This window comes from Stigmatopora nigra, chromosome 1, assembly GCF_051989575.1.
Source record: "Stigmatopora nigra isolate UIUO_SnigA chromosome 1, RoL_Snig_1.1, whole genome shotgun sequence".
In the NCBI taxonomy this organism is placed as follows: domain Eukaryota; kingdom Metazoa; phylum Chordata; class Actinopteri; order Syngnathiformes; family Syngnathidae; genus Stigmatopora; species Stigmatopora nigra.
The window spans coordinates 6,592,721-6,614,342 of record NC_135508.1 but is presented as its reverse complement, the minus strand read 5'-3'; the positions used below and the strand labels follow the sequence as shown (position 1 = coordinate 6,614,342).

General features: G+C 37.2%; 1 protein-coding gene across 4 annotated transcripts; it reads right to left on the bottom strand.

Annotated features, from left to right (window-relative positions):
* Window positions 1-338: 338 nt before the first annotated feature.
* On the bottom strand, window positions 339-21,610 carry tp73 (tumor protein p73). 4 transcript variants are annotated; one of them, XM_077723791.1, is made up of 14 exons: window positions 21,369-21,610; window positions 20,011-20,106; window positions 19,035-19,185; window positions 14,111-14,356; window positions 8,809-8,995; window positions 8,514-8,629; window positions 7,143-7,252; window positions 6,872-7,014; window positions 6,681-6,769; window positions 6,009-6,136; window positions 5,784-5,932; window positions 4,449-4,581; window positions 2,494-2,587; window positions 339-1,814 (listed from the first exon to the last, which is right to left on the bottom strand). In XM_077723791.1, exons 2-14 carry the CDS (start codon window positions 20,067-20,069, stop codon window positions 1,413-1,415), a joined length of 2,007 nt encoding a protein of 668 aa, XP_077579917.1. In that variant the 5' UTR covers window positions 20,070-20,106; window positions 21,369-21,610; the 3' UTR covers window positions 339-1,412. The 4 variants fall into 4 exon arrangements, with proteins under 4 accessions (XP_077579917.1, XP_077579925.1, XP_077579933.1 ...); XM_077723799.1 differs by lacking the exon at window positions 21,369-21,610 and having other exon boundaries at window positions 20,011-20,153; XM_077723807.1 differs by lacking the exons at window positions 19,035-19,185; window positions 20,011-20,106; window positions 21,369-21,610 and adding an exon at window positions 16,030-16,175.
* Window positions 21,611-21,622: the final 12 nt, after the last annotated feature.

Below are 21,622 nucleotides of genomic sequence, written 5' to 3'. Positions count from 1 at the left end.
GGACACCAGAGCTGTGAGGCCGATGTGCTAACCACTCAAACTGAGTTAGTATGATGTAAAAGTAAAAAGTGTAGCGTGGGAAAACTAATCTGAGAAGCAGGATTTTATCAAAGTGCTACATAAATAACTGCAATGCAATACTACTGCTTATCTATAACTTTTACATTATCGATGCTGATTTATCCACAAACAGTTTTAATGGCACTGATGTACATATTAATGGCAAAAATAAAACAAACACTTTGTGTTGAGAAATATTACATTGAGTTTTTCCACATGTACACCTAACAAGAAAAAACATTCAACTTATATATTTTTAACATTAATGAATGGCAATCAATAAATGAGTATACCCTGTTTAACATTACTGGAAAAAATATCAAAACAGTTCATATGTTCATCATAATACTGAGTACACACTTAACAAAAAACTGTAAAGGTTGTACTTTACATAGCAACAAAGTACTCCTCCAATCGGCAAGTTTAATAAATGTACAAGAAATAAAAATCTGCTACACATTAGTGTTACGAAACAATATTTGTATTCATCATCATTATCAAGTTCATCATTTTAATCTTTGCATGATTTTATGAAACAAAACTGGAATGTTGCAGTTAAATATTCACAAAGAAATGCTACAAAACATACTTTAGAAGACTCATCAAGCATTAACACAGAAGGGAGGACCTTGCCCAGCAAGGTTTTACACAAAAGGAAGGACACAAATGTTTCATTGTAAACAAGGAGGCCATCCACTATTAACTACAAGTACATTTAACTCATATTATATATCTGATGTTCATATATAATACTGTCAACTGTGATGCAATGTTTTTCATTAACAGTCAAAAACATTTTCAAAGTATTACAATTAACTGCTAAATGACTGAATGCAATGTCCAACTTCTGCTACATGGAAAATCTGGCTAGTTTTTTTTTTAAATTTTTTTTACAAATACAGTGTTCCCTCGCTTATCGCGGTTAATGGGGACCGGGACCACCCGCGATAAGTGCATTTCCGTGAAGTAGGGATTCCCCTTCCAAAATGCTTAATTTGAATTTAACTCCAATTTTTTTATTTTTTATTATTATTATTTTTTACCCCCCTGGTTACAGTACACCATATAGAATACGTGTAGAGAGTGAAATTCATGTTATAACAAAAAAAAAAACTAAAATATGTTGTTTCAATGTCATATTTGTATTTTTTTTCTCCCAAAAAAATCCGCAAAGCTCTGCGTCCGCGTTAACTAAAGCGCGAAGTAGCGGGGGAACACTGTATACATCAATAACTATGTATATTTAGTAATTGAAAACACAGTGATACCTAAAAATAACATATTCAAAGTTCCTGGGGTACTAGTCTGTGAATAGACTGTTAATGATATTGGCAAAATAGAGTGGAGATGGGTTAGTGAACATCTCGTTCCATGAATTCCTCCTTTATTGAGTGCTTGCTGCGTTCAACTTTGCAGTCGGGCATATCAAAACCAAAGTCAGCCCACTCATCAGTCCCCGTCGCCATTTCAGTTGTTCCAACTACGCTTGACCTGTTGGGTATTGTAATGGTGTGACGGACACGGAAGTGCACGGCCTCCATCACACGTTGACGTTGCAATTCGCCGCCAGCGGCGCCAATGGCGGCGATGGCAGAGGCGGCCATGTTGCTGCTGGATCGTAGAAGTTGTTGGCTGTGGTAGTCTTGGTGGTGTGAGGATGCAGGGAGCTGGGGTGAGGCCCCTTGTTTCATGTCTTGGAGACCTCGCCAGATGGCAAGGCGGAGCTGTTCTGGGATCTTCAGTGCACCTAATTCCTAGTAAAAGAATAGTTAGTGGAAATGTGGTGAAAGAAAAGGAACGGTTAAAAATAGGTTGACATGTAAACCATGTGTTTGGTAAAAACAAAAGAAGATTCTGACAGTAGAATTTCAATTAAGAAATTACAGTATTTCATAACAAATCTTTAATGGTAATTCAAGTTATTTTTGTCAAGTTATTTCCTTATCATCATCTTTTTCTGTCAATTACAGCACCTATACTATAAAGTTCTTGTGGAAACTGACTCTAGGACACAGGTGTCAAAGTGGCGGCCCGGGGGCCAAATCTGGGCCGCTGCATCATTTTGTGTGGCCCGGAAAAGTAAATCATCAGTGCCGACTTTCTGTTTTAGGATCAAATTAAAATGAAGAGTATAGATGGATATTCAATTTCCTGATTTTTCCTCTATTAAATCAATAATTGTAATTTTTTTAGTCTTTTATTCTGTGTTTTTAGTTCAAAAATCATTTTCTAAAATCTAAAAATATCTGAAAAAAGCTAAAATAAACATTGTTTCAGATCTATAAAAAATGGTCTACTAAGTCTTGCATTGAGGGGAAAAAAGAGAGTAATTGTAAGATATTATTGGGACTTAAACAACAACAGTAAAAACAGCAAAATATATTGTTTTTCATCCAGTAATAAAATAATGAATGGATATTATTTAATCATTACCTCATTGGAGAGTGTTTGGAGATGGTAGATAGTTTGTAGGCCTTGAGAGGCAAAGTACTCAATGAAGTTTTGACAGCCCAGACTGGTTAGAAAGCTGTAGGGGAAAAAAAAACAACACTGTTTAGTTTGTTTTATACTACTGAGTAACAAGTCATTTTGGCAAGTATGGAAGCTGGGTTATAAATATAAAAAATTAAATAAATAAAAAAAACTTTAAATAATTATGATTCATTACTCCATTCTTGCTTTGGTGAAGATCCTTTATTATAAATACATAAAATATAAAAGTATTGGCAACATACAATGGTGGAAAAACCTTCTGCATGAAAAGATACGAAACATGTAATTCCACATGAATAAAAACGAGTGCTTTCATACATGATTTCAGGGAGGAAAATAAACAAAATTGTTAAATAAAATAGAATTCAAAACAAAAAAATTAAAAGTCCTGGTCTTTAATGACAAATAGATTAAACTCATGACACAAATTAACTCAGTAAGTGCATGAAATGAAATGTTCAGCTTTGCTTGCCTAGACCAGTGTTTCCCAATCACGGATGTTGTTTGGTTTTAAGGGCATAAAATTTTGTTGAGGTAAAGTCTGTGTAAGCAAAACATTGTTTTTTGAGTAATATTAGGATATTTAATATTGAATATTGAGAGAAACTAATGAAAGTCATCATAAAATGATGAGATTTAAAACTATTACTTGAACCCGAAGGTTTTCAGTGTCCGCAGACATCAACTTTTTCCATGAGGTCAATGTGAAAAATTTGAATTTGGAAGAATTCTGTGGGTTTATTTGATTCCTGGGGATAAAACCTTACTATGAAGACCCGAATAATCATATGCCTACGATTATTTTTTCAACTCAAATTTTCGCATGCCTACGATTCTTATTCGGGTGCCCACGATTATTAATTTTTGCCTCAATTAAGTCCGTGCAGCAGCAACATTGTTCTATGTCATTAACTTTCTAGGTGTAAAGCACACGTGCTGTTTTTACTAACGTACTAGTACTAGTAAGAACGTGCAATTGCCACTGGTAGAGTTGCAATATACATAATTACAATGTATTGGTAGGCCTAATATATACGAGAGTTACGTTATAATCAATTCATTGCAGCAATTATTTGCAACTGTAATACAACTTTGCAATACGATTATCAATCACTAATTATCTCGTGCCTACTAATATTCATTATTTTTGGAATTTTCCACTGCCTACTATTATTCTGGTGCCTACTATTATTTATTCATTTGGAATTTTCCACTCCCTACTATTATTCCAGTGCCTACTATTATTCGGGTCTTCATAGTAATGAGAAAAAAAACGTTATATTCTTAATGTAGGCGACCTAGTTTTGAATTTGAATATTTTCATATGATGGTGTGCCTTGAGATATTATTTTTTTTAATGCAAAAAGTGTGCTACAGTTAAAAAAAATGGCAAAAACACTGGCCTACACTAAAGAAAGAGCTCCCTTATGACCAATTCATATGATTTGACTTTTCGAAAGATATTTTAACAAAGGCGTGTTACTTCCTGTGTAATTATCTTTTGGATGGCTAAGAACAACAAAGACAAAATGTATTTGGTGTACAGTATGAACATTCAACATTAACACTTACACTGTACACTGCATAGGGCAGGACCATAGTAGTATACTACAAAGCATTTAGCTCAACTTTACTGATTTAATTATTCCTTTTTCCCTACTCTGTCCATTTTTCAAGTGGTCCATTCATCACACCACGCCTGATTTGCTGCATTGTATTTCCAGGACTAAACTTTGGTCAAAAATAACAACGTAATTCATCACTTCTTTACAAACATTGATGAGAAAATTTGCTGTTTTGAGGATATCAGTGTTGAACAGATGAAATGTTAAACAAAACAAAAAATGGTCTTACACAGAAAAATTGAGAAGAAGTGTCATTGGAGGGTGAGGTACCTGACAAGGTTGGGGTCAGGGTTATACGGAGGGGGTGGGCTGCAATGTGAAGCAGACACTAAAGTCTGACTGCTGTGGCCACCGTTCATGTCACCATTAGACTGCATGTGATGGTTACTGAGCATGTTGTGACCTATGAGAAAAGTCAGTGGATGATATTATTAAAACTAGGTTTACATTTAAACTACCGTATTTCCACGACTATAAGGCGCACTTAAAAGTCTTAAATTTTCTCCAAAATAGACACTGCGCCTTATAATACAGTGCGCCTTATATATGGAAAAACAGAAAACCAAAAAACCAAAAAAACACCAGTGTCAAATATTAAAAAAACACAAGCGCCTGAACTGAAACAATACTGTTAAATATAGTTCCTTTCCCACTGCAAGATTTTATACAAAAAAATCCAAAACATCAACAATGGCTGGCTCTAGAGGTGACTGTGTAGAGAGTGCTTCATACCTGGAAGTCAATAGCAATTATTGATTTTCATGACTATAAGGCACACTTAAAAGTCTTAAATTTTCTCCAAAATAGAGACTGCGCCTTATAATACAGTGCGTCTTACATATGGAAAAAAAGTCATTCATTGAGGGTGCGGTTTATAATGCAGTGCGCCTTATAGTCGTAAAAATACGGTATTTTAAAATGTATCGTAATATAAACGTGTTTTTATAAGATAAGTTGATAACCATGCACAAGAAAAATATCTTTGTTATTTCAAACAAGATATACTGTACAGCACAGGTGTCAAAGTGGCGGCCCGGGGGCCAAATCTGGCCCGCCGCATCATTTTGTCCGGTCCGAGAAAGTAAATCATGAGCGACTTTCTGTTTTAGGATCAAATTCAAATGGAGAGTATAGATGTATGTTAAATTTCCTGATTTTCCCCTTTTAAATCAATAGTTGTAATTTTTTAAACATTTTTTTCTGTTTTTAGTTCAAAAATCATTTTGTAAAATCTAAAAATGTATTTTAAAAAAAGCTAAAATAAACATTGTTTAAGATTGATTAAAAAACTGAATATTTGGGGCTTATAATCCAGTTCTTTCCATCCATTTATAAAAGAAAAATCTAAATATTATATCTAAAATGGTCCGGCCCACATGGAATCGAGTTGACGTTTACTTCATTTTTTTCTGTTTTTAGTTCAAAAATCATTTTGTAAAATCTAAAAATTTATCAAAAAAGCTAAAATAAACACAGTTTTAGATCAATAAAAAACTGAATATTCAGGGCTTTTAATCCATTTATATAAAAAAAAATCTAAATAAAAAGCTACACTTTTACTCATATATTGTTTTACAATTCCTACCCATTCTGAATCACACTCACCCATATTTCCAATATTTGTGTGGCCACTGTGATGATGCTGGGTCTGATGCCCTGCCAGGTGGTTGGCTGTTTGTGATTTACTAAGGCCTCCATGCGGGTGATGCTTGTTCATATTTGACTGAGGCGAGGTGGGGCATGCCATGTGGCTTCTGCAGAAATACATTAATCATTGGAAAGTAAGCCATGTTATGCAATAGTAAGCATATTATCTTAACAGTGACTTACGGTCTTTGTAGCAGCTGCTGTTGTGCTTCTTGTCGATAGGAGTCCACAAGTGGCTGAGGGACAAGTTCCACCAATTCCAAACTGTCTTTAATCTTCATAAGCAGTTCAAAGTTTTCCCTACCACGAACCTACACATAAAAATACAAGTGTTATAGATTACTGTTACAGTTTTAATACAAAATATTTACACAAAAAATACCATGCATTAAATCCAAGTATTGTCTGTAACAGTGGTTCCTAACATTTATTAAGCCAGGAAGTTTATTTGTTTATTTAAATTCGTGTCTACGTTTAGTCAGACATTTGGTATTATTCTTAAGCATATTAAAGTATTAATTTTACCTTAAGTTGATATGTGAAAGCTTTATAATTTCAACATGACTTAATATAAATTTGTCTCTGCATCATGGCTTTCTCAAAAGATTGGACATTTCTCTTTAAGGGCAAATAATAGAGAATAAGGACAATGGTTAAAATACAGTGTTTTAACCAGGGAAAGAACAAATAGCATGAATAAAAAAGGCAAAAAATGTGCATGCTAATCGCACTTTAAGGTGTCAACCAAATAAAAATGTCACAAAAAATATTTTGTACTGTCATGAAATAATGATGATCGTTTCTCACGTGACTCACAAAGTGATTTACAGTGCGTAACATGATAATAACACTTACAGGAATATAATAGATTTCGTCTTCTCCATGCCTCCGTTTTCTAATGTTAACATTTGGGCAGGAAATATTTGGTGGGTTCGGTTTGAAATCTGTAGACAATAGATGCATACAACCAATTAAGTACATTTGAAGTTTTTGTTAGTCCAACAGCCAGTAATGACAAAATTTAAATAAATAGATAAATAACTCACTGCGTTTGTTGACGCTGCCATTTTTTGCCACGTTTTCATTCAGGGATTGCTGTTCTTTAAAGTGGTCCTCGTCTGCTTTGCGATCTCGTCCAGGACATGCACATATTCGGCCTTCAAATGACCTTCGACCTAACACTTGTCCACTGCGGGATTGTTGTTATAACAGTTGTAGTTAACCAGGTACAGTGTTCATATAGCAAAAATAAATTTAAAGTATGTATTTATTCTTACAGAAATCAGTTGAAATGACATAATTGAAAGGACAACTCACTCTCTTGATTCCAAGGTAATAATGATCAGGATGGGTCTCCTGTTCATGCCACCTACACAGCTGCTGTTGCACATAAAGTTGTACAATATTGTGGTAAACTCTGTCCCCACCTGAAATATGAAATAACAAATCTTAGAGCTGTGTAGTACATCTTTTAAAATGCTGGAAACATACAATGTGGAATTGGAATTACAGTGGTACCTCGAGATACGAGCTTAATTCGATCAAGGACTGAGCTCGTATGTCGATTCTCTCGTAACTCAAACGAACGTTTCCCAATGAAATGAATTAAAAACAAATTTGTTCGAAACCTCTGAAAAACACTAAAAACAGGATATTGGATTGGAAAAAATGTTATATTTCTTCTAATTCGCCATCTTTTAACAAAGTAATATATAACTAGTGGTTTAATATTACAAAAATGTCTTTAATAGTACTAAAATTATACAGATTTCGAAGGGGGGGGGGTGTTTGTACAGCAGCGTGCTCGTAACATAAAATAAACAAATTTAAATGAACTTGGATTACGATGCAGACACACTCAAAATTAGATTTATTCGAACCTAACACTAAAGTTAATTCTAATTTTGTTTGACATTTTGATACATTTTAATTCCCGGGTTGGCTCTTTTTGCCCCGCCTCCACACTCAGTCAATATCGAGGGTAGTTTGAGTTTGTATTCCCTTCAAAATACTCCCAAAATGATCACACAAATGTCCTCACAACAGGATAACGAGAAGTAGTATATATGCCATTCGCACTGACTAACGGGAAAAAAAACACTGAAAAAAATGCAACGCTCCGCCCAGTGCTCGCAGAGACATTACATGAGGGAGTTGCGGGGAGAGAGACCGTGCCCATGATGTTCTTATGAGCAAAATCTCGTATCCGCTGTTTGCTTGTATATCAAAATTTGTCTCGTATCTCAAGATAAATAGTTGCCCGAAATTTTACTCGTATCTCGAATTACTCGTATGTCGGGCCACTTGTATGTCGAGCCACTTGTATGTCGAGGTACCACTGTATATAGCTCCACAAAACTACTACCGAATGTAATAAATTCACCTTTAGAGGGCAGTGTTGTCGAGCCTTTCTATTTCTAAAGTGGCTTTCCGTTTGGTAAAATAGTAGAAAAGCCATGTGTAAAAACCTCTGTGTGTTAAGTGTGGAACTCAGATATAGAACTCAAACTAATATTAACCACAACAGATTCCTAATCTAGGCCTTTATCTACATTTAATGGAGAAATGTTGGATACAAGTCATGTATAAAAGCCAAAATCTAGCGTACCATCCTGGAATAACTTCTTCCAAACACTAAAAACAAATAATTGTACAAAATATGCGAGCAAATAGATACAAAGCACCCACCTGTGGAGCCTCATAAGGAACAAAGACACTTTGGCGGCCTGTTACGGGATCATCAACATACTGGCATAGATTGTTCCCCTCTACTCGGATAAGATGGTTGGCAGGCGCTGCTTGGCCTGAATAAGCAATCAATTACATTAAATCTTTAAAATTGTAAATTCATAAAGTTCTTTGTTAACGATGTGAATTGCATCTTGTGTCAACAATGGCTATGTCTGAAATCATCATGTATACCATTCAGTAAAAGGTGGCAAATGGAAAAAGACAGTTAATCGGATTGGATGACCATACATACCATCATTGAAATCCCGGCCTAACTCATGATTAGGGCAACGTTTGACCACTTCTGTCACATGCTCAGCCTTCTTGTAGACAGGCATTACTCGAATCATGCTTCCATGGGGAGGAGAGGATGATAGCTTGATCTGGATTGGACAGGTCTTGGCAATCTGGCAGTAGAGCTTCTTCAGCAGAGGAGAGTACTTGGAGGGGAAAGAAAAGAGAACTATCATTACAGAACATTCATATTAGTTATAAATATACATGTTTGCTAAGGTACGGCATCGTGGTTGTAAATAGACTTTCATACATACGCATTCACTTATGACGCCCAACTTAACATTTCAATGGCCTCCACAGTCCCATTCACTTAATGTAGTAATCAAATACATGGAACTTTCTCCAGATAAACATAGATGCAGACAAGATAGAGTTTATATATATATGGCCAAGAAATGAAAGGTCACAGATCAGCGCTAAACTTGGCTCAATGTCACTGACAGCGAAAAATCAAGCCAGAAATCTTGGCGTGATGATTGAGCAAACCCTGAACTTCGACAACCATCTAAAATTAATTTTCAAGTCAACGATCAAAACGCCAAGGCTAATCCTCTTATTTTGCTCTCAAACCTCTAGGCTCCTCCCAGAGGTGGTCATTTGAAGCCCAGAAGATCGTGGGCAGCTTTCTGCAATCTTTGGAAGACATTGCAAGCCCTTGTTACATCAGCAGAGCCAGGAACATCATCGGGGACCCATACCACCCTGGTCACAATATTTTCCAGCTGCTGCCCTCTGGCAGACGCTATAGGTCTTACAAAGTTTGGACAAATAGGCTTAAGGACAGTTTTTTTTCCCACACCCATCAGGACTCTAAACTTGCGGTAGCACGACACACAATCCCTTCTGTGTAATAACCTCGGGGTGAGGTAACATGATGGGTTTGTATCCATAACGGCAGAATGCCAAATTACGAGTCTGAAATTATCACTTATTTGGCCCTCTCGCCAAGAAAACGAACCTTATGGAGAAGCACTACTAATTTCGTCATACGTAGTTTCTGGGTATGATGACAATTAGGCTTTTGTCGAGTCAATGGTGATGACAAAGCCTATGTCCGGTTATTATATCATGGGAAGGGGCACCCATGTGGTATCTTTGGGCTGATCTTCCTCCTGTTTGCCATGCCTACCCGAGGCATATAGCTATTAGCAACTCGGATCATTCTGTCACAGTCCAGGGAGATGCAGAGTATCATTTTTTTTCATTTTCTGAACCACTTTATCCTCACTATGGCCATGGGGGGACTATCAAAATGTGCCCCAAATAATTAAAAACTATTTTGTGGTGTTGGAAGCTGGAAAATATATTTTTCTTAGCAAATTATGATTTTGTCTTTTGTGACACCTTTACGATGCCCCCAAGCGCGCGCACACACACACACACACACACACACACACACACACACACACACACACACACACACACACACACACACACACACACACACACACACACACACACACACACACACACACACACACACACACACACACACACACACACACACACACACACACACACACACACACACACACACACACACACACACACACACACACACACACACACACACACAAACACACACACACACACACACACACACGTGTGAGAAAGTTCCCCCTTTCCTACTCACAAACATGCACACGCAGGCGCACTGTGAGGGGAGTGAAAATGACGGTACTCTACGCAACGGGCCTGTAGTGACACGTTTCAACATCTCTACGTTACCAAATTATTGTGATCATGGTAATGATTTATTTCTAAACTAAGATTGGTTCTATATTGGAAAACCCAATTTAAAAAATATTGGATAAATAGATTATAATTACTATGATATACGTCGTCACAATAAATAGAATATTGTTTTATTTCTAGTAAAGAAGAGGAATGATAATGTAATCACTCTGGGATAAATCAACAGGCAAATTGAATATGCAAAAAAAAAAAAGGAAAAATCAACAAAAAAATATTTTAAAGGGTTATCGTGCCTTAATACTTTTAGAACCGTGTGGGAAATAACTAATAATGAATGTATTTATCTTGTTTTTAGCAGCATCACAAAATGAGGAAAAACTTGGAACAGATCTGAGATCAAATTGACAGTTGAACTCAAAATCCCATTCTGCAGTGCGTAAAGGTGAACCACAAAATCTATAAAATATAAAGCCCCAACGGTTTATCACACTGTGGTACACTGGAGGCAGGTCCAAACAAGCTCATGGAAAGAGTGATAATTGCTTGATCTTCATCTATGTACACACAAAAGAGCTTGCCTGGTGAGCAATCACCCACTTCTACAGAATTCTGTACTCATGTGTGATATTGGACAATAATACTTCTTTTGAATAAATGAAAAAAAAGTATTTTTTGAAAAAAATAATAAACTGCTTGATTTTGGTTATCTATTTGAATGATAAAAACTTATATCCAAAGAGCAACCTTTGGATTAATAAAATTTTGATTGCTTTTTTTAAAAAAGGGATAACCGATTTGTAATCAACAAACAAAAGTATTATTATTATTTGAATAGAGATGTGTATGAGAGATTCAGCAGTGATTAAGATTGCACGTGATTTGCAGGCAAAATGAGAGATATGCATTGCAAGTACTTGTTGGGACCTGCATCCTAACGGAGAGAGGCTAATGGTCGGTCGGGAAAAGCAACTTCTGACAGGCCATTTGCAGTGCATGCTGATGCATGTACCACCCATCAAGGTGTGACAAGTCCCCCGACTCATCCCAAGTGCGAACATACAGTAAACAAAGACCAATACGTTTAGAATCACTGCTGGCTTCAGATTTTCACGGCACATTTTGTCAATGACTCAATACATTTTGATGGTCTCCTATCAATTAGGCAAGAACTATTAGAGTATCCTTTGTGTGCCACATTTAATGATCAAATAGTTTACCTTGATAAACGTGCCCATAGCAGGGCAGACAGGTCTCAAACAATTATTTGTGAGAGTGCGCCACTGTGAAATTATACCACTGATCTATCAAACCTCCTAATTTGGTGCCATAATGAATCAGTCTAGATCAGGGGTGGGCAAACTTTTCGGCCCGGGGGCTACATTGACTTTAAAAATTTGACAGATGGGCCAGGTCAGCACAAGATACGAAACATATAAAAAAGTGCATCCGTTAACAGTACATATGAAACATAAACAGAAAAAAAGGACTAAAGTATTAACATACTCATCACTCATCATTAAAGTACAAAGTAAAATAAAAAGGAATGTATTAAGAAATATTAAAACGTCATTTAAAGAAAGATAGAGGGGCTGTAAAAGGCGAAAAACAAATAAGAGTGGACAGAGCTACTGCCACTGGTTTCCGAGTGACGGCGCCATCTTGGGGAAAAAATATTTGGACAACATCGGTGGGCCAGATTAAAAGGCCTAGCGGGCCGGATGTGGCCCGCGGGCCGTAGTTTGCACATGTCTGGTCTAGACCAAGGGGTGGGAAGACTGTTCCACAAAGTGGGTGCAGGTTTTGATTCTAACCCAGAAAGAAAACACCTTTTCACCAATCTGATGTCATACAATTGCAACCAGTGGATTGCAGTCAGGTGCTTCTTGTTTTCCACAGAAATCTTATTGGTCAACATGTCTGTTCCTGATCAGTTGGAACAAAAACCTGCACCCACAGCGGCCCTCGAGGACCGGTTTTCCCACCCCTGGACAACATGTAGTTATATATCAGAGGGATTACTATCCAAAATACTTATGTTCATGTAGTAGAAAATTAAACCTCAATTTTAAAAGATACTTTCACCTGGCAGTAGAGTTTGGCTGGAATTTGAAATGTGCCCCCCCAGGACAGACTACATTGAAACGCAAGGCGCTTTGAGCTGACAGGTTTAAGAGTGTTAATGCTGCAGAAAGAAAGAGACAACAGAATAAAAGCAACAGGTTATAGGTCACACTCTTAGGTCAGTAGAGGGATCTTCTTACATCACTGAAAGCTGCGTCAAGAAGCCTATGCACTATGCATGATTGCCTCCAGCAAACATAGTCGTGAAGGAATCCCCCAAACATTGACATTTAAACACACAAGGAGTGATGGAAGTGAATTTGTATCCCGTTTCGCTTTTGGAGAAGGTCATATGTGTGACAGGCGGGGGTGAGACCTTTCCACAGATGTTCATGAGAGCTGGGTACTTGTGTCTGTAATAGTGTGTGACTTTGAGTGAGGAATATAAATCTATTTACACCAACACCAATGAGGCCCCACTTCCTTTTTTGTGGACAAAAGGCAGCTAAGAGAAAGTGTCAGGTAGCGTTTTGGGTTTGCGCTCACTTAAAGTTAAGGTAAATTTTAATATTGGTTAAGTAAGTGTGACTCTGTTATATTCTGATTAATTTTTTACACATTTTATTTTAGATATTACTGTTGCAGTAGGCGATGATCAAACTCAAAACCTGCAGACTATTTTGTTTATGCCTATAAAGGAAAATATAAAGTGTGTACTTGTTTCTCACTAAATGGTAGTCAAATATGTAGCAAAGTTATTTGATAAACATAACCAACATATACAGGGTGACCCAAAAAGATGCGAACCCATATTTTATTCAATAAAAAATCATTTTTTTAACGAAATCCACAAACAATTGAGGAACTGAAAACTGCCATCACGGCAAAAATAATAGCCATCCCAAAAGAAGTGTGTGTAAAAGTGATTGACAACTTTGTGAGACGAGTACAGGTTTGCTTGCAACGGAATGGTGGACATTTGGAAAACATCTTAAGAAAGCCATAAATTGACTAAAAATTGACAGACATAGCTGAAACTCTGGTGAATGGTCTTTCATAAACTGAATAATGTGTGGTTGTAATTTGAAATAAATAGCTTTTTAATCAAAGTCAAAATAGAAATTTTCATGGGTACGCATCTTTTTGGGTCACCCTGTACTTGAATTTCAATAAACTCATGTACTAGGAAATATACTGTGATGATAATATTGACTAGATAGATTTGTTTAAAAAAAACAGGCACTGAATTGAACATTAAACAAGTATTCTTTGCAATATAAAATTCCAAGAAACATTTTATCATTCGGAAAAGAGGAAAAACAGAAAAAATAATCCCTGGATGGTCCGTTACTTTCTCTAGAACAGGGCAGGCCTGCACATGTGGAGCATTGAGTGTATACAACTGTGAACCAGTGTATGTGGGTGCATAGTGGTAAGCCAGAAATGGAGAAAAGGGTGAAGAAGAATGTAAACCGAGGCTTATCAAGTGCGCATGTACTTACTGTCCATGTGGCTGATTTGGCAGTGCTGGACTGTTGAAAGGACACCTGGAAGGCATGTGGTCCCGGATAGTCAGTGTTGGAGGGGATGGCCGGGCCTGGCGAAAGGCCTTCGAAGGTGGAGTTGGGTTGGGAGTAAGGCGAGGGGGTGGGCACGGCTGAAGAAGCATTCTCGGAGCTGTAGGGACTAGCGGGCCTGGCCCTGTTCCCCAGGCTCTCCATGCTGCTGCTAAGCAAATTGTACTGGGACTGGGGGAGAGAAGAGCAGAGGAAAGAATGAGGGAGGTGAAGAGGGAGGAGAGAGATAGAGGCAGGACAGGTAGGGATGCTTAAGAGACAGAAGCTTGGACTCATATAGGGAGTTGGGTGGGTCGGGTTACATGGCGCTTTACCAATGGCTTTACAGATTCTCGGTGGCTATGGTAAGGCATAAAGGTTGAATTGGGAACTGGAGCATATAATTTGTCAAAAACGATACAACTTTAGCTTTAATTCATAAGTGTTTGGTTTACTACCCACTCTTAAGTAGTAATTTTACACGGGAAGAACTAAGACAAGGGCAGGAAAACCTTCTTGAAACACACACTAAGACAACCCTTCCGTTTCACAGAAGACTCTCAATAGTCCAAACTCAAATCCAATGAACCAATTGCCATTACAGTTTTATGTGACCGGAGGTTTGGTCGCCGGTGTTTTGGTCGCCGGACTTTTAGTCGCCGGACTTTTAGTCGCCGGTCTTTTGGTCGCCGGTCTTTTGGTCGCCGGTCTTTTGGTCGCAGGTCTTTTGGTCGCCGGTCTTTTGGTCCCTTTTGGTCGCCGGTCAAATGTACTTAGATATTAAACAGTACTTAGGTATTAAACTCTCTCTCACTTAGATATTAAACTCTCTCTCTTAGATATTAAACTCTCTTAAATATTAAACTCTCACTCTTAGATATTAAACTCTCTTTCTTAGATATTAAACTCTCTCTCTTAGATATTAAACTCTCTCATAAATATAATTTTGAGAGCTGGTTTCAACAGTAAAATATCTGTCACCATTTGACCGGCGACCAAAAGACCGGGGACCAAGAGACCGGCGACCAAAAGACCGGCGACCAAAAGACCGTCGACCAAAAGACCGGCGACCAAAAGACCGGCGACCAAAAGACTCACGACCAAAAGAGCCCGCCGACCAAATGTCCGAGCACCCACTTTTAAACTCTTGACACATATTTACTAGTAAATAATTCCCTGAACTTTGAACACGAGTGGTTATATTCTAAAATGATACTACATGCCTTGCCTAATGGACATGCTTCCGTTGTACCGGGAAAAGAATACATCCGATTACATGTATGGAACAGAACCATCGAGCATGCAAGAAAGCCGAATTGTGTGTATTGTGTGTCAGATATGGTTGCAGCATTAACCACGCGGTAGTCACCTTAGGGAGGACTGTGTGGGTTAACTTGTAAAACACCAATGTAATCTGCACTAATTACTTGCCGACCCCTCTTGTCCTCTTTGCTGTGTTTGAGGAAGAGTTGTTGCTCGCAGGCGTGTGTGTGTGTGGTGACACACTTGTCAAAGTTAACAAACTGCATCAGGCCTCTTTTCAAGCTCTACACAAAGTGTAGTACAGATCATCTACATGATACATTGTCATTTTCTTGATCTCAAATCAGTCCCGCCAAAATCAACTGCCAATCAATCCATTTTATGCTTATACAAATCAATTTCTGTCTATAAAAAACATCATTTTGGCACTGAAAAAAACCCAACAACAACAAGAAACAAAGCAAATGTTCAGTTCCAATGAAAGAAGTGTCACACTGACTTGTGCTTTGATTCCGTCTATAACACCGTTGTTCAATTACTCATTAAAAACAAATTGTTACATGCAACTCACACAAAAAAAATGTTAATGCCAGAGCGTTTACCTTTTTTTTCACGTAGTACATCCTTTAAAGTTTTAGCCACATGTACTGCAGGTATGTCAGTCAGAGACATCAAAATAGAACAAAAACGAGTGCAGGACAGTTGGAATAAGCAGAGTTCAAGTGAGGTGTGCACGAGGGGACACTCTACTCACACTCTTTTCTTTCTATCTCTCTCTCTCTCTTACTATCTCTCTCTCACTGTCTCTCTCTCTCATACATAGACACACTAACACATATGCTTACACACATGCATAGGGGCAGGACAAAGGTGAGGATTGGTTCATGTTGAGTGAGAGAGGAACAATCTTAAGAAACAGAGATAAATAGGAATGGGAACCTGAAAAAAAATGGTACTGCATTCTAATTATGGCATGCCTAGACATAGACTGCAATGCTGGCCTACATGTACACACATGCTACAAAACACTTTGTGAAGACCTGCACTAAGTAAACACTGTCTCGGTATGTATGTGAGTGTGTATGAGAGCGGGAGAAATAATTTGGATGCCGTGACACATATGTGTGATCCATTAAGTGTAAGGTACTTTACAACACTTTATATATGTGTGTGTGTGTTTTGTCTAAAATACAATGGGTGATAAAAGTATAGAAGATGTAGATGTTAATATACTATACAGTGTGAAGACAGACAATACATTTCCCGAATATGGGATGAAATAAAGTTGTAATCGAAAATCTAAATCTATTCTAAATGGCAAAATTTGTTCTTTTCTAAAGACATGAATAACGCTGGTCAAAATCCAAATGTGATATTCAATTAAGCTATTTTCATGGTTGAAAAAGGAAAAGATGATCTCTTCATTGCTATTTTTAATGTTGGACAAGGCCAAAAATGTACACAGACATAGGGGGGATATGTAAAGTTCGATGTGTTCATCCTGCCTGGCTTTATCAGACGAAAGTAAAGAGATGGACGGGTCAAGGTCCCACACTTAATGCAAACTGTATGATGTGAGAGTGTACATGCACGTGGATATATTGACGCAAACATAAAAACAAGCTGTACAACATTGACGTACTAGTCATACAATTCAGATAAACTCTTAGGAAAGCCAATGTCAAAGTGTATAACTACCAAAATGAAGGAAATATGATTTTTCATTCCATAGAAATTATCTAGTATCTTACTTATGCGACTAAATCATTCTGCAATACGGATGAACTTTTTTACTATTGTGACCATATGTAAATTTGCATCCAATATGGCATTATTTCTACAACAAATAATCTCACGTAAAGATCTGATTGTTTACTCTTTTCCCCGTTTTTGGTCCAAGGAAATGAGGTAAGCCAAGTGTATGTGTGAGCTCACAGGTGTGCTTGGTCTTGGTAACTACACTTGATCCACTTGACAAGTTGAAACATGGCCACATCCTCTAATGCCATTGTTAGAGTCAGTCTCTCTGTCTATGTTCAAGCTTTAACAATATTCAAATTCCCCTAAAGGCAGTCATTTTGCTTAAATATTGAGAAATGCAGCACTCACCTGTCAAGATGGGTAAGACACAACTGACTAGCAGCATTCGAGAGAGAATATACGCCTGTAATCTTCATCATCGTCTTGTTTACAACTATTTGCGATGTAAGTAAAAATAGCCAATATGTAAAAAACTAAAAAGAAGTTATATGATCAGAATTTCTTAGAACTGTACATGCCTAAATGAAAGATAAAGGAATCAAACTCAAAGGGGAGTACAGTGTTCCCTCGCTTATCACGGTTAATGGGGACCGGGACCACCCGCGATAAGTGCATTTCCGCGAAGTAGGGATTCCCCTTTAAAAATGCTTAATTTGAATTTAATTTAAAAAAGATCATTTTTCCCCCCCTGTATACAGTACACCATATAGAATACGAGTAGAGAGACTGAAATTCATGTTATAACAAAAAAACTGTAAAATATGTTGTTTCAATGTAACATTTGTATTTTTTTATTTTTTCCAAAAAAAATCTGCTAAGCTCTGAGTCCGCGATAGCCGAACCGCGAAGTAGCGGGGGAACACTGTAGTCCATCAAGTAGGGAATGTCATGTAAATATCAAAATCAAAGTTCAATGTGATCAAAGGAAGTACTGAATAGTAGTGACAATATTTTCATAATAAATCTACTTTTTATCATGATACAAATTCAATGATACTATCATTTATCGCGATAGTTTGTAGGAAAAATAGATAACTCAACAAAAATCGTTATCATGACAGGCCTAAACTCATCCATCACAGAATAACATATTTTACAACAAAAACAACATCAACAATCTTTGATCAACTCCACAAAAAACTATCCGTACCCCCAATCATCCTGCCACCAATGGGAATTGAGCCTGCGCCTAACCCGCACAAAAGTCAGGCAAGTGAACCACTACACCACAAGGTGGCGCTTCCACAAATCACCTTGTAATAACAATATGAAGCACCGTCTATCTTTCTGTATCTATCAGGAGTATTCATTAACCGGCCATGCAGGCCCAGACTTGCCCACTCAAATATTTATCACACTAATAGATGTGTATGAACTAATATTTAGAAATCATGGCGCTTAAGTGGTATTGTTTAAAACTAAAAATATTTGTTTTTCATTGAGCTTGTGTATCAAGGGATTCTATTAATGTCATAGCCACTGTCAATCTATTTGTTTGTGATTTTGTAGTTGACAAATCTCAGCCTACAGATGGCTTCATGCTGATTTGGCTAGAGGTTTCTGCTTGGGTTTTAATTAGCTCAAATCCAACACTCACAAAGGCCACTCCTTAGTCCCTAAGGAATCTCGGTAGGGCCACAGAGAGGGAAAATGCTGCTCAAGAGAGGGAAAGCATCTTGGAGGGAACACTGGAGGGAAAAGTGAGTGGATACATACAAAAAAAATTAAAAAAAACATGGTGTCGTGTGGCGTTGAAGGTGGTGCATAGGTGAAAATGGGGCTAGGGGGTGCTCACAATGAATAAGATTACTGCAATTTAACAAGTATATCTGTTTATATACTGTACCATCACATTGTCGTTCATGTCCCTCATATGGTAGACGTCCATTGAAACCTCAGCAGTACGACTCTGGTTGCCCAAATTACTTGTAGAAGGTACTGGTCGTACATTTTCTTGGTCGCTTGCGGGGAGCTCATAATATGTACTGTCTGGCTCCCTGTAGGCACAATAAATACACCATTGGATGAAAATCGGAATTGTCGGAAATCGGGCCCAATCTTTTTCTGAGGATCGGAATTGGGCAGCAAAGATCAGGTTTTTAAAAAAAAAAGTTTTGCTAGGTGTGCTTGAGTTATCTGATGTCTTCTTAGAGTAAATACCAAATTTAATATGACTGTCTCAAGCAAAGTGTATGAGGAATTTGTGGTTAATCTCAAAATGATGCCAATTAGGATAGGATGTCGATTTTTAGAGCTTAATTTAATGATCAGAGCATATAGATGACATCAGATCATTTAGGGCAGGGGTCGGGAATCTTTTTGAGGAAGAGAGCCAGAAACAATTCATATTTTCAAACATTATTCCTTGAGAGCCAAACTCAGAATTTAAAAGTAAAATACATGAAAATGTGAGCATTTATTATTCATTTCACCGCTTTGAAAGTAAAAAAAAGTCTGAATTATTTTGAGAACATTATTTTACTGTCGCTAATCAATGAGTATCAACGAGAAAATGCATGCAGAAGACTCTAATGAGGAAAAATTATGATTTAAAAAGGCGCTACAGACAGTTTTGCCACCACAGTGCCGGCAGTCCCATTGGTGTGTCCGTGACTTAGGTCTCTCACCAGTAGTTCCCATATTTTACCACACAGGTTCGCGGAGAGCCATATACACCCATAAAAAGAGCCACATATGGCTCCCGAGCCATATGTTCCCAACCCCCGATTTAGGGAGAATTGAAATCTAATTATGTGTTCAATGCCGTTTTTTTTCTAAATTTAGGTTCATCATAAATTCATATTATTTGCTATAACACTCACAGAGAGCGCCAAAGGTGCTCAAAGTTGCCCCCTTCTTCATTCAGTGAGGCCTGGGACATCTTGTAACTTGGGCACTCTGGTGAAGGGCAGATCACTCTGTGAAGAATGCACAAAGGATTATTTTGGACATTCAGTAAAGTAGGACATCCTCTATGATATGATACATGCATAGGCCCATGCACACCCACACATACTAACAGGTGTGCTAGAACCAATGTAGTTTGAGCGTGTCAGGGGGCCTGGGCCTGCCCAGACCTGCCAACTCATCAGCAACCAGAGGCTCAGCATCTTCAAACTGGTTCACACTGCAAGGTGTTTCTACATCCGTAACCAAAGCAACCATAGAAAAAATATACGTCTATCTATACTACATGTAATATTAATTTAGAAAGAAACACATTTATTTTGGTATTTTTTTCATTCAACTAAAATACAATTGACAGTTGACATTTTCATCAATATTTGACAGGTCTCATTTTCACCCAAATAGTCAATTTTAAATAAAAATCACATATTTCCCAAATTATTTTTGATACTTTGAAAGCAGTATAGATCCCAATAACCTTGTATTAAATATTCCAAGTGTGTTTTCTTTTTTTGTTGTTGGTTTCTCTCTCTCTTTCTTTCTATCATTTGCCTTCCATCACGTTGTCTCTCTATCTATGAAACCATGAAAAAAGGCACTGAAAATTCTTATTTCTTTTGTATTTTTCTGTTGTCAAAAATAATTCCCGTTGCAAAGAAAAAAAAATGCAACTTAACACCACAAGGGCAGATAGATGGATGTGACAAATTTTCCCCAGTGCTGGGCTATGGCCCCCATGGCAACTTATATTCACATACAACACACAAACACACAGTACACAAATGCATTGTTTTCCCGTGAGTCATTTTAAGAACTAAAGTACACGGTCCCACATGTAAAGATATTAATTATAAATTTTATTTCAATCCTCAATCCCATGTGAACTGATTCAGTTATTTTAAAACCATGTCATTCAGTCACGGTACATCGAAAATTTGACAAGACAATAATAACCTATATAAAGCCAAAAAAAATGCAAATGAAGAATTGGAATAAAAATGCAGATCTTATTTATTTATTCTTTAAAAACGCTTCCTCGAAAAATATTCAATTTTTACATTATGTAGCAAATAAAAAATGTAAAAATAAATCAAATATCTCATGGATTTGAAAGCAAAAACAGTGGAATTAATTAAAAATCACAGCAATATACAATTTTGTCAACGAGAAGAAATTTTAACTGCGACAAGTTATAGGCCTTTACTTTATATTAAACAAAATATGTTACGCAACTATAAATGCATCTAATAAAAAAAGAAATAAATGGACCTACCTGAAAAGTATTATTATCCCAATCCAAAATGTATTTTGATGTGTCCAGAGCCTAACAGTTTATTATCGAACATGTCAAGAGACTGTACCTCCATACAGCCACAATAACAAAACCAACAACAAAATATTGACCTAATAGCAAACTTTGAAAAGAAAATTGACTTTACGGAGAAAGAAAAAAAATGGCGAAATTGATAAGGATAGGGAAGCTGATTTGCATGCAGCCCAAGAAGCGTGCGCTTTTTGCTGAGGGAC

What these genes read in the sequence shown, in the direction of transcription:
- tp73 (XM_077723791.1), bottom strand. Translation starts at nt 20,069, where the DNA reads ATGTCCCAGGCCTCACTGAATGAAGAAGGGGGCAACTTTGAGCACCTT. An exon ending in ACGAAATCTATTATATTCCT is followed by an intron (nt 6,137 to 6,680) that starts GTAAGTGTTATT and finishes TTTTATGTGTAG; the next exon opens with GTTCGTGGTAGGGAAAACTT. An exon ending in CCTGACCCCAACCTTGTCAG is followed by an intron (nt 2,588 to 4,448) that starts GTACCTCACCCT and finishes TTTCCCCTACAG; the next exon opens with CTTTCTAACCAGTCTGGGCT.